General features: G+C 40.2%; 2 protein-coding genes across 2 annotated transcripts in view; one reads left to right on the plus strand and one right to left on the minus strand.

The window, feature by feature from the left end:
- Positions 1-12,094, minus strand: part of ace2 (angiotensin I converting enzyme 2) — a 66,076-nt gene that overhangs the window by 43,052 nt on the left and 10,930 nt on the right. Inside the window, exon 2 of the mRNA XM_040136014.1 lies at positions 11,772-11,976. The gene's annotated coding sequence lies outside the window, so the exon portion shown is untranslated. The remainder of the gene's footprint in view (positions 1-11,771; positions 11,977-12,094) is intronic.
- nhsb (Nance-Horan syndrome b (congenital cataracts and dental anomalies)) overlaps positions 1-12,094 on the plus strand; it is a 44,729-nt gene that overhangs the window by 27,161 nt on the left and 5,474 nt on the right. The window contains exons 2-8 of the mRNA XM_040136001.1: positions 9,712-9,864; positions 9,958-10,094; positions 10,553-10,600; positions 10,892-10,936; positions 11,047-11,091; positions 11,475-11,550; positions 11,823-12,002. Of these exons, the coding sequence (XP_039991935.1) occupies positions 9,712-9,864; positions 9,958-10,094; positions 10,553-10,600; positions 10,892-10,936; positions 11,047-11,091; positions 11,475-11,550; positions 11,823-12,002 (684 nt within the window). The remainder of the gene's footprint in view (positions 1-9,711; positions 9,865-9,957; positions 10,095-10,552; positions 10,601-10,891; positions 10,937-11,046; positions 11,092-11,474; positions 11,551-11,822; positions 12,003-12,094) is intronic.

A 12,094-nucleotide genomic window follows, 5' to 3' on the forward strand; every position in this document is an offset into this window, starting at 1 on the left:
TATCTTAGCTTAGCATAAAGACTGGAAACAGAGAGAAACAGCTAGCCTGGCTCTGTCCAAAGGCACCAAAATCCACCCACCAGCAACTCTAAAGCTCACTAATTAACTTATGTTATGAGTTTTAGAGGTGTTAGCACATAACTTGACAGACATGAGAGCAATATCAACTGTCTCATCCAACTTCATTTTCAAAAACAAAATGAATATTTCCCAAAAATGTTGAAGTATTCCTTTGAAGCAAAATAGAGATTAGCTGTGTAGCAATCTAGTACAACTGTATCACAGTGGTTCCCAGATATTAACTGAGAAAATGTTTTGTTTTACAGAATAGTGACCTTATTTTCACCATTAAGATGTATGTGCAGCTGTGCAGTATGCACACTTTGGCTGATTTGTTTTTCAGTTGGATCAGCCCTTTGGTAAAATCATTCAGTCTTAACGTATAGAATCAGCAATCGCAAATCCACCACGCATTTCACTGACGTGGCTTTCGGTCAAGACACACTCTGACTCTGTGTAGTGTTCATGCTGTGCCACTAAGGGGCAGCACATGAGAACTTTCAGTGGAGTCTGTTAATATTGGGTAAACAGTGTGTGCAGAGCCAGGAAATAATCCCTTGAACATTTAACCTGCTGTTATGTTGTTGATATTTTCTCTGGCTTGTCTAGCTTACTGTGACGTGGTGTGTGCTATAAATAAGACTTTTGGCTTTACTGTCAAACACTGTCACTCTTCTCGACGAGCCTATTCAGATGGGCCTCAAACCCTTATGGAAATGTGCACACACTTGTTATAACATGAACGTTGTGCAGGTCAAAGGGGCAGAACAGAGGGATTGAGGAGGAGGGAGGCTAAACAATAGTGCAGGTGTGCAGCTGTGAAAAGAGGGATGGGAAGCAGGAATGGGGGTAGCATGATTTATTCATTTTGTGAGGAAGGAGGATAGAGACAGCCGTAGAGAGACAAATATAGAGAGACACCAAAGGTTATAGAAATATTAGTATTTTATAAATATTTATTTATCATCAACATTACTTCTGTCATGGTTCATAAGCACCAAACCAAGAGAAATCAATCTGAAATTTAAAACAACAACTGAGCGTGATCTCTACATAAAAGCAAGTCTGTAAAAGTGTGTTTTAAGTGACTTAAAAGCTGATACTGATTAAGTGATTTGGCCTAAGCTCCTCAGGCAGGACAAGCCACTAGGGCCCTATCCAAGAAGATCGGGTTACGATGTGGCTCATATGCCGTGGAAAGGTCTGTGATCCTGCTCTGATGTTTCGTAGATCACTCAGTACCACCACTGACAAACGACCCCAGGGACAACAAGCTATTAAAGGCCTCCCAGCAGTGCTGTTTAGGAAATCTGCTGTAACTAACTAATAACTGGGGCCAACCACATGAAACATCCGTCCATTTAATATTCACGAACTCCTCTGTTTGTGCTGATGTTGACCACCGCGGCAAAGCGTGTGCGAGCACGTGGTGGGTTCGCATGTGTGTTGAGATATTTTTGGGGTCTGTGTTGTTCCTGGCCACGGTGGGAGGATGAAAGCTACTCGAGCACACTGCCAGCGCTACTCCAAAGTGAGTGAACTGCCAGAGCTCCAGATTACAGCAGATTACCAGGCAGGGTGCTCATATACTCTCTCTGTCTCTGTTTGTGTGCGTGCATCATGCTGTTTATTTTGCAACCGCATGGGGATGTTGACTCCTCAGAGTCAGTGTAGACAAAGAGAAAGTTTCCTTGAGGCGGACACTGGGTGATATCAAGATTTTATTCGCTTTCATGTTTTCAATTTATGGCCTAAAATTTCAGATTTCTGCGTCAGTGCTGTAACGTTTATCAATCATTTGACTGTAAAAATGTATGCTTTTATACCAGCCCGAAGTCCGGTGTTCTCTCACACACACACTCGCACAAACACACTCTTAGATCATCAATCTTTGGCGGCAGCAATAGAAGGATTGAGCACGTGATACATACAGTATTCCCAGCATGTGGTGGATTAATACATTAATACTTTGTGGCTGACTCCCCCACCCCCACACACACACACACACACACACACACACACACACACACACACACACACACACATTACTGCATCATAAAGAGATTACGGTCAGGGACAGGCCATGCCCAGGCGGGATCCTACCATCTGACACCAGCGGACAGGGGTGAATCAGAGACGACAGAGATGGGACAGAGGAGTGTTTGAGTTTGATCTGAGGTTCATCAATCCTCGTGAGTGCGATGTAGCTCGAGGCTAGGCCAAAGTGAAGTGTCCACATATCCCTGTGGACACATAAGAAATATTTCTTTTCAGTGACAGTGTTGGCTCAGTTGAAGTGAGGAGAGAGCGGGGACAGCAGGTGGGTGAGAGAGGAGGTGGAGGGGGAGGGTCTGTGTCTGCAGATGTTGCTAGTCTGGGATGTTGGACTTGCACTTGGACTTGGAATATATTAGAAAGGTCGGCAGCAGTAAATAAGGTGCCGTTATTGAGAGACAGATGACAAGGAGTCTGAGGGAGACAGGTAGGAGCGACAGAAAAAGACAAAAAAGAGGAAAAGAAGAAGAGAGTGTGGACAGCTGCCGACCATGGCTTTGGCTTGTCTCGGTTTAGGATGCGTCCCTGTGCGATCAAAAGGTACTGTCTCTAACTGTATCAATTTGTTCCTTAAAACCAGTTATCATTGTTTATGTTGTTAAATTCCTTTTGATTGCTATTGTAGCTAGATACTCACTGTTAAATCACTGTATGTTGTGTGCATGAGTTTGCTTCATTATGACTTAAATTGTGTGTGATGAAAAGTGTTCAACCCAGTCCCAAAGTTTCCAAAGACATCAACTATGGGAGCCTGAATTTTAGAAAACTTTGTAGAAAAGGATACACATCATGTAGAATATCATTTGATGAAACAACGCATCCATTAAAAAAAAACCATCTCATTTGAATATTTCATTTCACATTGTATACATCTAAAACTGAAATGATTAGTCAATTAACCCATAAGTACCATTTATGTACAATTTTTATAACTGATTAATGGTTTTGTAATGTTTTAAGCAAAAATGGCAAGAATTTACTGGCTACACCCTCTCATGAGCATATTTTCCGGTTTTCTTAGTCTTCTAATCGTAGACTGAATCTATTTGGGTTTTGGACTGTCGGTCTGCCAAAGACACCTGAATACTTAGTCTTGTATCCTGGGAACTTGTGATGTGCTTTTTTCACTATTTTGTGCCACGTTATTGACCAAACGAGTGATCAGTTAATCGAGAAAGTAATCAGTAGATTCATCGACCATGGAATAAATTGTTAGTTGCATACCTATAATCGTCATATGTATAGCTTCAATGAACAGTTAACAAGTTGATACAGAATATAAATGTATAAATGCCACTGTCAGACAGTGTGGAATAGGTAGAGGTTAACTTGAAAAATCTTGACAAGCTTTAATTATGATGTATTTTGTCATCTGCTGTGTTCCACAATGTAGGCAGTGGGGAGTTAATGTAAAACTATTATTCTTGGAAATTTAAGTCCTGCAAAACTTGTAACAGTTTAAACGCTGTGGCTGAAACAAACTGCTGATATCAATTTAAAAAATATATATATATATATATTACCACCGCTGATGAGACGAGGTGGTGTGTGGTGTGACTGCTCAGCCACTGTAGGTCCAATAACAGTGCAAGGTTTTTCCTCTGCAGAACTGGGCGGCTAGTGTTTCTTATATAACAGCTGTCTACTATGACAAGATTCTGCAGCTATTGCCATAGGGAGTGTGCTGCCTGACCCAGATACACCCTAACACATTCTCTACTAACGACTTACATTCACTCACATCTGGACCAGGGAGAGAGAGCGAGCGTGCGAGCCAGAGAGAAGGATACAAAAATGATATAGCTATGCCAGAGAGCAATATTAAAGCAGTGACATATGGAGAGCCAGTGTTTTCTCTGCAAATGTCGTGGATGATTGTCTCTGGCTGTGATGGGGGGTTTTTTTGTTGTTGTTTTTTTTTATTTTTTATATATACTTTATTGGCACAGCTCTTTTTTAACACTATAGTGTGTCTTCTGAGCATAACAAAAGGGCCGGAGCTGTTCACTGGCCTGGTCTGCTACTTAATCTCATACCGTAATTCAATTTTTCTGCGTTCACGTAAGCACATAATTACAGAATCTTCTAGTCATTGTTAGGTAGTTCATATTCTCCGTCTCCTTTCTATTTCTTGTCTTCTTCCCTAAAAGTTTGTGTTAAAAATACCTTTGCATTGACAATGACAGGTAGTCAGTTGTTTGTTCAGATGACTCTCCTGACAGCTCACCACATAAAATTTAACAGATTTTAGCCCATCAGGCTTTCCTGATTTTGCAGTGCTTAAGCAGAAAAATACTTGAAGGCCTGGTGAGTGACTGATCCCAGTCAGATTGTTCTGTCAATGACAGTGTGTTCTGTCACGGTCAAAGAGTTTGTGAAGCTTATTTGTTGCAAAGAAGCTCTATTTGGCAACATGTTTTCCGCTGCCATGATATGTTACCAGTTAATTTTTCTAGGCTTGTGCATCTAGGGTCAGATTGATCAACATAACCACCTGACCACTATCATAGTTACACAATTCTGCAGCTCATAAAGGCTGAGGTGTACAGTAAATCTTGAAACTCACTGCCCACAGTGAGTCCCTCTGTCTATTTATTAATCCATCTGTCCATCTATCAGCAATCAAGGCAGCCAAAATGTTCTTTTCCATAGAAGCCCCCTTGGGGAATCCCCAAGCGCTACTACCTCCTAGTTACTGATCCCCCACCGATCCTGCATGCACTGAACAGCTGCAATGGGGAGAGAGAGACATCCTTTCCAGGTGCCTAAACCATGTCCACCAGCCCCCCTTAGTGCAAAAAAGCAGCAGTTCACCACAAAGGTCCTTGGAGTTGCTGTTGTTTAGATGGTCAGCTGAGTCAGGCCGATCGCAGCTCTCGGCATTAGGCTGTGTTCGGGCACTGAAGGACCAAGTTTACACCTTTAGACTTGGGCTTATGTGTGCTGAGAATCGGCTTCCTGTTAGCAGCACTAGGTCTAGTTTTAGGTCCCTGGTTTAGTTCGATAATCTGGTGTTTTGGCAACCTTGGCAAAGGCTTTCCCCAGTTAGGTTGAGTAGCGGTGCCCCATGACAGTTTGAACACACCTTCCTTCCCTTATACTCAGGGTATACTATAAAAGAACAAGCTTGTACCACATGTAGTCTAATGCCATCAGAGGGCATAGGTGTTTATAGTTGTTTCAAACGGCCCCACTCAAAGGCAAAGGTGAAAAGCCGGCTGTCCTAGAGAGAAGTGCAATGTGAAATTAGTTTAAATATAGAGAAAACGGCGTACATTTTCAGACAGTCTCTCCTGTGAGACACTCATAGTATTGCACTCAGTTGTTCACATGAAATGCGACGGAAATACAGTAGCTGTGTGAAGAAAGAAAAATGAGAGCTGAGACAGAAATTCAAACAACACCTACTACATCCAGACGTAGGCATTGGATTGACGGTTTCTGAAAGATACAGAAATTGTCGGACACATCAGAAAGGTGTGGGTCGAGGCTGTTCCAAAGGCTACCACAACATACTGTAGATTCTAGCTCGTTGATATATAATAAAATTCTTCCTTTTTCCTTATCCATCCATCCGTTTGTTTCTCACCGTCTCTCCTCTCATTCATATCGCTCAGCAATTCTGCTGGTCACTCTTTTCTTTTTCTTTTTTTACGTAGTATGTATTGCAAATTTTGTTGTGTTAAAAATAGAGACAGAATTTTATTTTCTGTTCCTAGTGTAGCAATCTATTGTTAACATGAATCTAAAAACTCATGTGAATCAGATCTGCAAGTCTTGGTGATGATAGTGCAAGTTTACAGACACTGCACCTGCAGGTTTCAGGATGAGTGGAAACGGAGACGAATGAATAAAGTGAGGAGGATAGGGATGATGGGTAAAAGACAGAAAGAGAGCAAAACAGACAGAGTGTGCATTAGATGAGTGTGTTTGTGTGCTCAGTCATATCCTAGCTGGACCTGGATGTTAGCGATGGGTAAGTCCCAGCATAAGCCTCATTCCAATCAAATGCGGATGAAGTAGTCCAGGACAATAAGAGTGAGCCAGGAGCGGGACAATGCAGGTAGGGAAGAGAAATGAAACTCTGATTTTGGTTTCGTTACATGCGGCTTACCACTTTTTGGGAAGTATTTTTGGAAATTATTTGTGTGGTAACTTTGAATTCAGCACTGCATTGTTCATGTTTTGCTGAGTCTTTTTGGAGCCGTGTGAGTTGCCGCCACAGGGAAGGTTATCAAAGTAACGGACCAAATGCTCAAGAGGGAAACACTGATACAATCTGTGTGGACCAGTCCAGTGTTTCATACTAATTTTTTACATTTGTTTAGTGAAGTTGTTTCTGAAGCCTGGCAATGGACTTTAAAGCTAAATCTGATGGAACTTTGCAGATGTTTTGATTGCTATGCAGGTATTCTACAATATTCTTTTACCTCAGGTGTATGTTCATGTTCTCCTTGGCTCAAAATTTGGCTTGGCTTATTGCTACTTCACATGGATGTTTGAGCTTCAGTGTGCAGAATGATTTATGTGCGGAGTTTGATACTCTAAATTTATGGCTTCTCTGCCAAATTTTCCGTGTGCTCACCTTAAATTTGAGCTTAAAACAGGTATGGGCATGATTTTCGACATTAGCAACAACTAGTTTGGAAGCTAAAAGTTGTCAAATATGCAAATTACACAAATGTGATGTGAAACCTCCAGTGCACAAGCACTAAGAAAAGATTTTTCAGTGATTCAGGAAACAATTTGTGTCCAGCGATTATTTTTTAAATAAACAATATTTGCATATTAATATATTCTGGATTTTTCAAAGAGGGGAAAGTAGATGTGATTTTAGGAATTTTTAACCCGTTGATTGAACTTTTTTGTGGAAACATATCAGACACAAATTATTATTCAAAGTAGAATATTTTTACATGTCTTAAAACATGTCTGGAGGGGATCTTTAAGTGATGAAATCATCTTTTCTGTGAATCTTTTTATGATATACAGAATAAAACAGCAGGGAGCATGCTGCTGAGTAAATGCAGTCGTAACAAAAGCCCATTTTAATGATCATGGTGAGAGGACGCCTTCATAGCATTAGCGAGAGAGCAAGAAAAACAGAATACAAAATAGGAAGAGACGGAAGGGACAATGAGAAGAAAGATCAGGGAAACAAGTGGGCTGGCAGGAAGTAAAGCCACAGTAACAAATACACTATTTTAACTGTGCCACAACAACTAGGTCAGCACCCTCTACAGATTGTTCTCAAAGAAACACCTTTGTTCCAATATTCTACTTCTCTGTCCTTCCTTTTTTCCACTTTATTAGTGGAAATTACCACTAGCATACAGGAATTTTTAGCAGATTTTGCAGATCTCCCAGAATTTAGTTTAGCATCCTATCATTTCAACTTTTTGAGAAAGCAAAAATAATGCCCAAAGTGACGAACGCCATTATGGTAAAATTTATCTTTAATTTCTCTCAATTCCTCTTAAAACAAATTTGCCTGTCACTGTTTTCCTTTTACTACAATTCAAATCAATTTCATCTGTAAAGTGAGTTTGTATAGCTGCAGAGCCTTTTGGTTCTATGTTATAATTATTATCTTCATGAATGTTAAAGACAGAAGATGTTGATCCGTGTGTGAAAGCCTTTAGAGCAGAGAGCTGTGTAGTATTTAGGGTGAATAAGCTGGCCCACTGTGCTTCTTTAATCTTGTAGTTTAAATCGGCCGAATGCTGCTGATGTGAGCTCGCTGATTTAATTTCAGGCAAATACGAGCCTTGATGAGCAATGAAAGGTTGCCTGGCTACTGATGTACAGTGCGGCTTTCAAGGACACAACTGAATTTTGAATTCACAGTTAAAAGAGCAGAAATAAGATTCATAATAAAGCTAAAGGGGCTCTGAGAGCAGATAAGAGAGATGGATAATAACAGTCCTCTCTCTTTGATAATTAACCGTATTAATCTTCGGAAAGGAGAGTTAGAGATTCTCAGTTGTACATCATTCATGATAGTAGGGTTTTTGTGTTTCCCATAATAATAAATTGTGACAATAATGGCAAAGGAAATGGAGGACCTTGAGAAATTTAAAGTTGTCTGCTGGTTTATGCAGAGTTGCAAGGGTGAGATGGGTTTAACTGCCACCTGCTGGCAGGTCATGGCCTTGTCTCATATTTTAGTGTGCAACCCAGAAAGACCGAGGATTGTGATTCTTCACAGCGATGTTTCTCAATAGATTTTTTTGATATCAATTCATAATATTATTTTCCTTTATTTTGTGTATTTTCATACGTGTCGCGGCTTTAATGTGCGGCCTCTGCCTGTTGGTGGTAAATTGTAAAACCTGACCTGGATCTCAGCTTATTGCAGTTTTCTCTCAGTGCTGTTTTCTCTCTGATGCTGGTGGAGCAGGCACTGAGAGCTGGCATACAAATGTTCTATCTTAAGAACCCTGTCTTAAAGCGACAATAACATCTTATTGTATTTTTTTCTAGAACTACTATAATACTCATTTTTTTTCAAAAGAATAATTAATATTTTATATAATGGCCTAAACAAGGCTGGATTACCAACTCAGCAACTACATCACAGTCCCAGACACCCACAGGCCCCAAAGCTGCAAGTTATGAATATGTTAATGGTTCGTGGTAATCTGATTAATTGTAGTTTTGTTTGGGAATATGTAAGCACTGCAACATACAGTATCAACAAAAGGCCTCGAGGTGGAAACTGCATCATTTCCTTAACATGAGGCCCTGTCCTGTGGAGGAGTCTTATGTCAAAATGTAACTTTAACACCTTTATTATTCAAGTTGCAACCTAATACTGGGTCTTCTTATATGTTTAATCAAACTAACTGGCATTCAGTGTACCTAAGGGCAGCCAGTGTTCCAACACAAGTATTTTTTGGTTTCTGGGGCTCTATGAAAAAATAGAAATTGCCATGTGTAATATTCTGCGTGCTCTGTATACTCCATTGGTTTTTGAAGGCAGCAGACTATAAAAAGGAAGCAAAGAAAGCGGGAAGAATGGGGGTCAGCCTGGGCCCACAACTCATTTTTGCCCCCAGGTCTGCTAGTTGGTCAGATGACAAGGTTAAAAAAAAAGAAAAGTGTTCTTATGTTCCCTTTCACTGTTTAAAATCACTCAAGGGTTTGGAAGTTTGGAATAGGGCTAAGACAAAATCAGCTTTGTATTCTGACAAGTCTACATAGTTTTACAATCTCTTAAGTATCTATTGATGCAAGTTTTGATCAGCAAGATCTAGCTCAGTTAAATACCCATGTAAAAGAAAAGTACGCTATACTGTTCCTACGCACACAAGAAAACACTTTTCCTTAAATTAGATAATCACAAACAAAAATCACCCATAAGCCAAAGTTACCAGCTACTATACTGTATATACAGAACCATACTTGTCTAAATAGGCCATAGCCTAAGATACAGGCCTGTGAACATATACATATGTGTTCTGGTCAAAATGCTGCATTGCAAAATAACACAGAAACAACTTTGTTGATGCAAAGACCAGTTGTCCCCTCTTTTGAGCTAGAGTCATCAAAGAAATTCGCTTTAACATGTTCTGTCTCTCTCCCCTCTCATCTTAGCGGTGTCGAACCTGGATATAGAGAGCAAGCTGTCAGTTCACTATCAGGCTCCATGGCACCAGCAACACAGCATGTTTCATCCTTGTACCCGACCTCCGTGTCTGGAGGAGCTGCACCGAAACGCTCAACTCAGTCTCAGAGCCCTGCACCGAGGTGAGAGAGGCTGATCCAGTCTGCACAGTTGCATTATGTTGTGTACAAATGACATGGCTTGTGACTTTTCAAGTGTGTGTTTGGGTTTCACAGACGAACAACAGCGCCAGCAGTCCACAAGTCGGGAAAGAAACAGGGTGACCATCTCTATCTCGGTGGCGCCCCCCATGCCCACCTTCCCCTCACCACATACCATTCGCCGGCAACAGAGGAGTCGCCTGGCAAGAGCGGTAAGGACGACGCACTGTGCACAAGTGAAATATATCTCACCAACCAATCAAACAATCAGGGGTCAGTTATGCAGAAATAGTTTTCTTTAGATGGCAGGAACTAAGACTATATTATGTGATTGTATCTCTTATCAAGCCGTTTACACTTGTAGGCCAATAGATTCTGGGCTTATGTGACTTACATGATAAGGATCAGCTATATGGTCAAGTTGCTAAAGTCTCATGTAAACAAAGCTAACTTTAAACACAGTCACCACTGGACACTTGCATTTTGATTGAGGCATGGGAAAGTGAGGAAGACATTAAGGTCGAATTCAGAAGAACATCAGAGAAACACATTTCCATTTTTCTCAGTCAGATGTTTTTTAATTTAATATTTTTTGTACCATTTGACAACTCTTATTAAATATGTGTTACAATAAACTGACACGATATCTCATTCTGATGTTGCCATGCAGCAAGAGAGAGCAGAGAGGGAGCAAGAGTTAGACTATCAACCGAGGAAGGTAAAACAGAAATTTGTCTGTATGTCTGTTAATGTGTCACATGTAAGTTCCTTCTGTACAATCTGTCTTATATCCACCTGTGTGTAAAGCTAGTGCTGTGTGTCTGAGGTTTCATGTAGATTGTAGGTTTCAATATTCCGATATAAACATTTTTTTCTCTTTTATTATGTGGTTTTATTGGTACCTTCTACTGTATATCAGTATACAATCTAGGTATGTTCTGTTTAGACCCTGTCTTTTTTTAACCACACTAACTTTACCTTCATTTCTGTCTTTATGAATCTTCTAAAGGAGAGGACCGTGAGAGAAACAGAGATCCAAACCATACAGAGAAAAGTAAGAAAATTCACTGACACATGGTCAGAAAAATTAAAACATGTTTACTTAAGTGTGTCTGCACTCTAAACAATAACTGTTTGAATGTGTGTGTTTTCCTGCTGCCACAGGAGAAGCCAGGGAGAGAAGCAGATATTCAGAAGATCCAAAGAAAGGTAAGAAAGATGCTTGAATAGTAAACTATCAGCTATACTAGACTTATTCTGACAAATATTTTACCTTAACTTTCCTTAATGTAGTTATTAAAAAACATTGTCAACAAGGGCAAGATTTGAAAAAAAAAAAAAAAAAGATCAATACACATAAAAACAAAAAGGTTTTAGGCTATAAGGCGAAGAATAGGACAATGCGAGATTTTAGTGATATAAGACTGTTACAGAGAGGAAACTGGAAATTAAACATTACTGTCTGTCTCATTCATCCCTCACCTTTTGACTTTTCTTTAATCTTTTTATATATTATTAATTTAATCGTTTGGATTACTCATGTCGTGTCATCTGGTCTTTTGTTTTTCTTTTGTTGTATATTATGTTCATAGTTTGAGTGCTTTTACTCACTTCACCCTATTGAAAGTTGCATCTTCATACCATGGAATAGAAAGGTATCAAGCATTTGTGTTGTTTTAACTGTCAGTTTGTCCTCCAATCACTTTAGTTGTTCAGTTGTTCGTTTTGTATTTGCTTCTTGGTAGCTTCTCTCTTCACAACCTTTGGGATTATTTTTGTCCTTACATACTGTAAATACTGATGTTAGATAAATGGTATAAAAAATTTATTTCAGTCTGTCCAACTAAGTAACTTATGTACTAGAACTGTAGGACTGTATCGGTACCTACCATATACAGTATGTAATGTAGCTGCTGGCTTCTTCCAGGCTACCTCGACAGGGGAAGGCGAAGGTGGTGAGGTCTTGGGAGGCCACAGAGCCAAGGCCTCAGCCCTCCATGCTCCCTCGACCCAGGATAAACAGATGAACTGGTCCAAGGAAAATCTCCCGCCATCAGATCAGAAGACAGCAGCCGATTCTCACGCCATCTCCTCCTGCATCATCCCCATCAATGTCACAGGTAAGATAAAGAAGAAAAGACATGAAAGTTAAGAAAGAGTGAGGTTAGCCCTGGTGAGGATCACACCAGGAACCTTCTAACTGTGAAGCAAC

Source organism: Xiphias gladius, chromosome 1, assembly GCF_016859285.1.
Source record: "Xiphias gladius isolate SHS-SW01 ecotype Sanya breed wild chromosome 1, ASM1685928v1, whole genome shotgun sequence".
Taxonomy (NCBI): Eukaryota; Metazoa; Chordata; class Actinopteri; order Istiophoriformes; family Xiphiidae; genus Xiphias; species Xiphias gladius.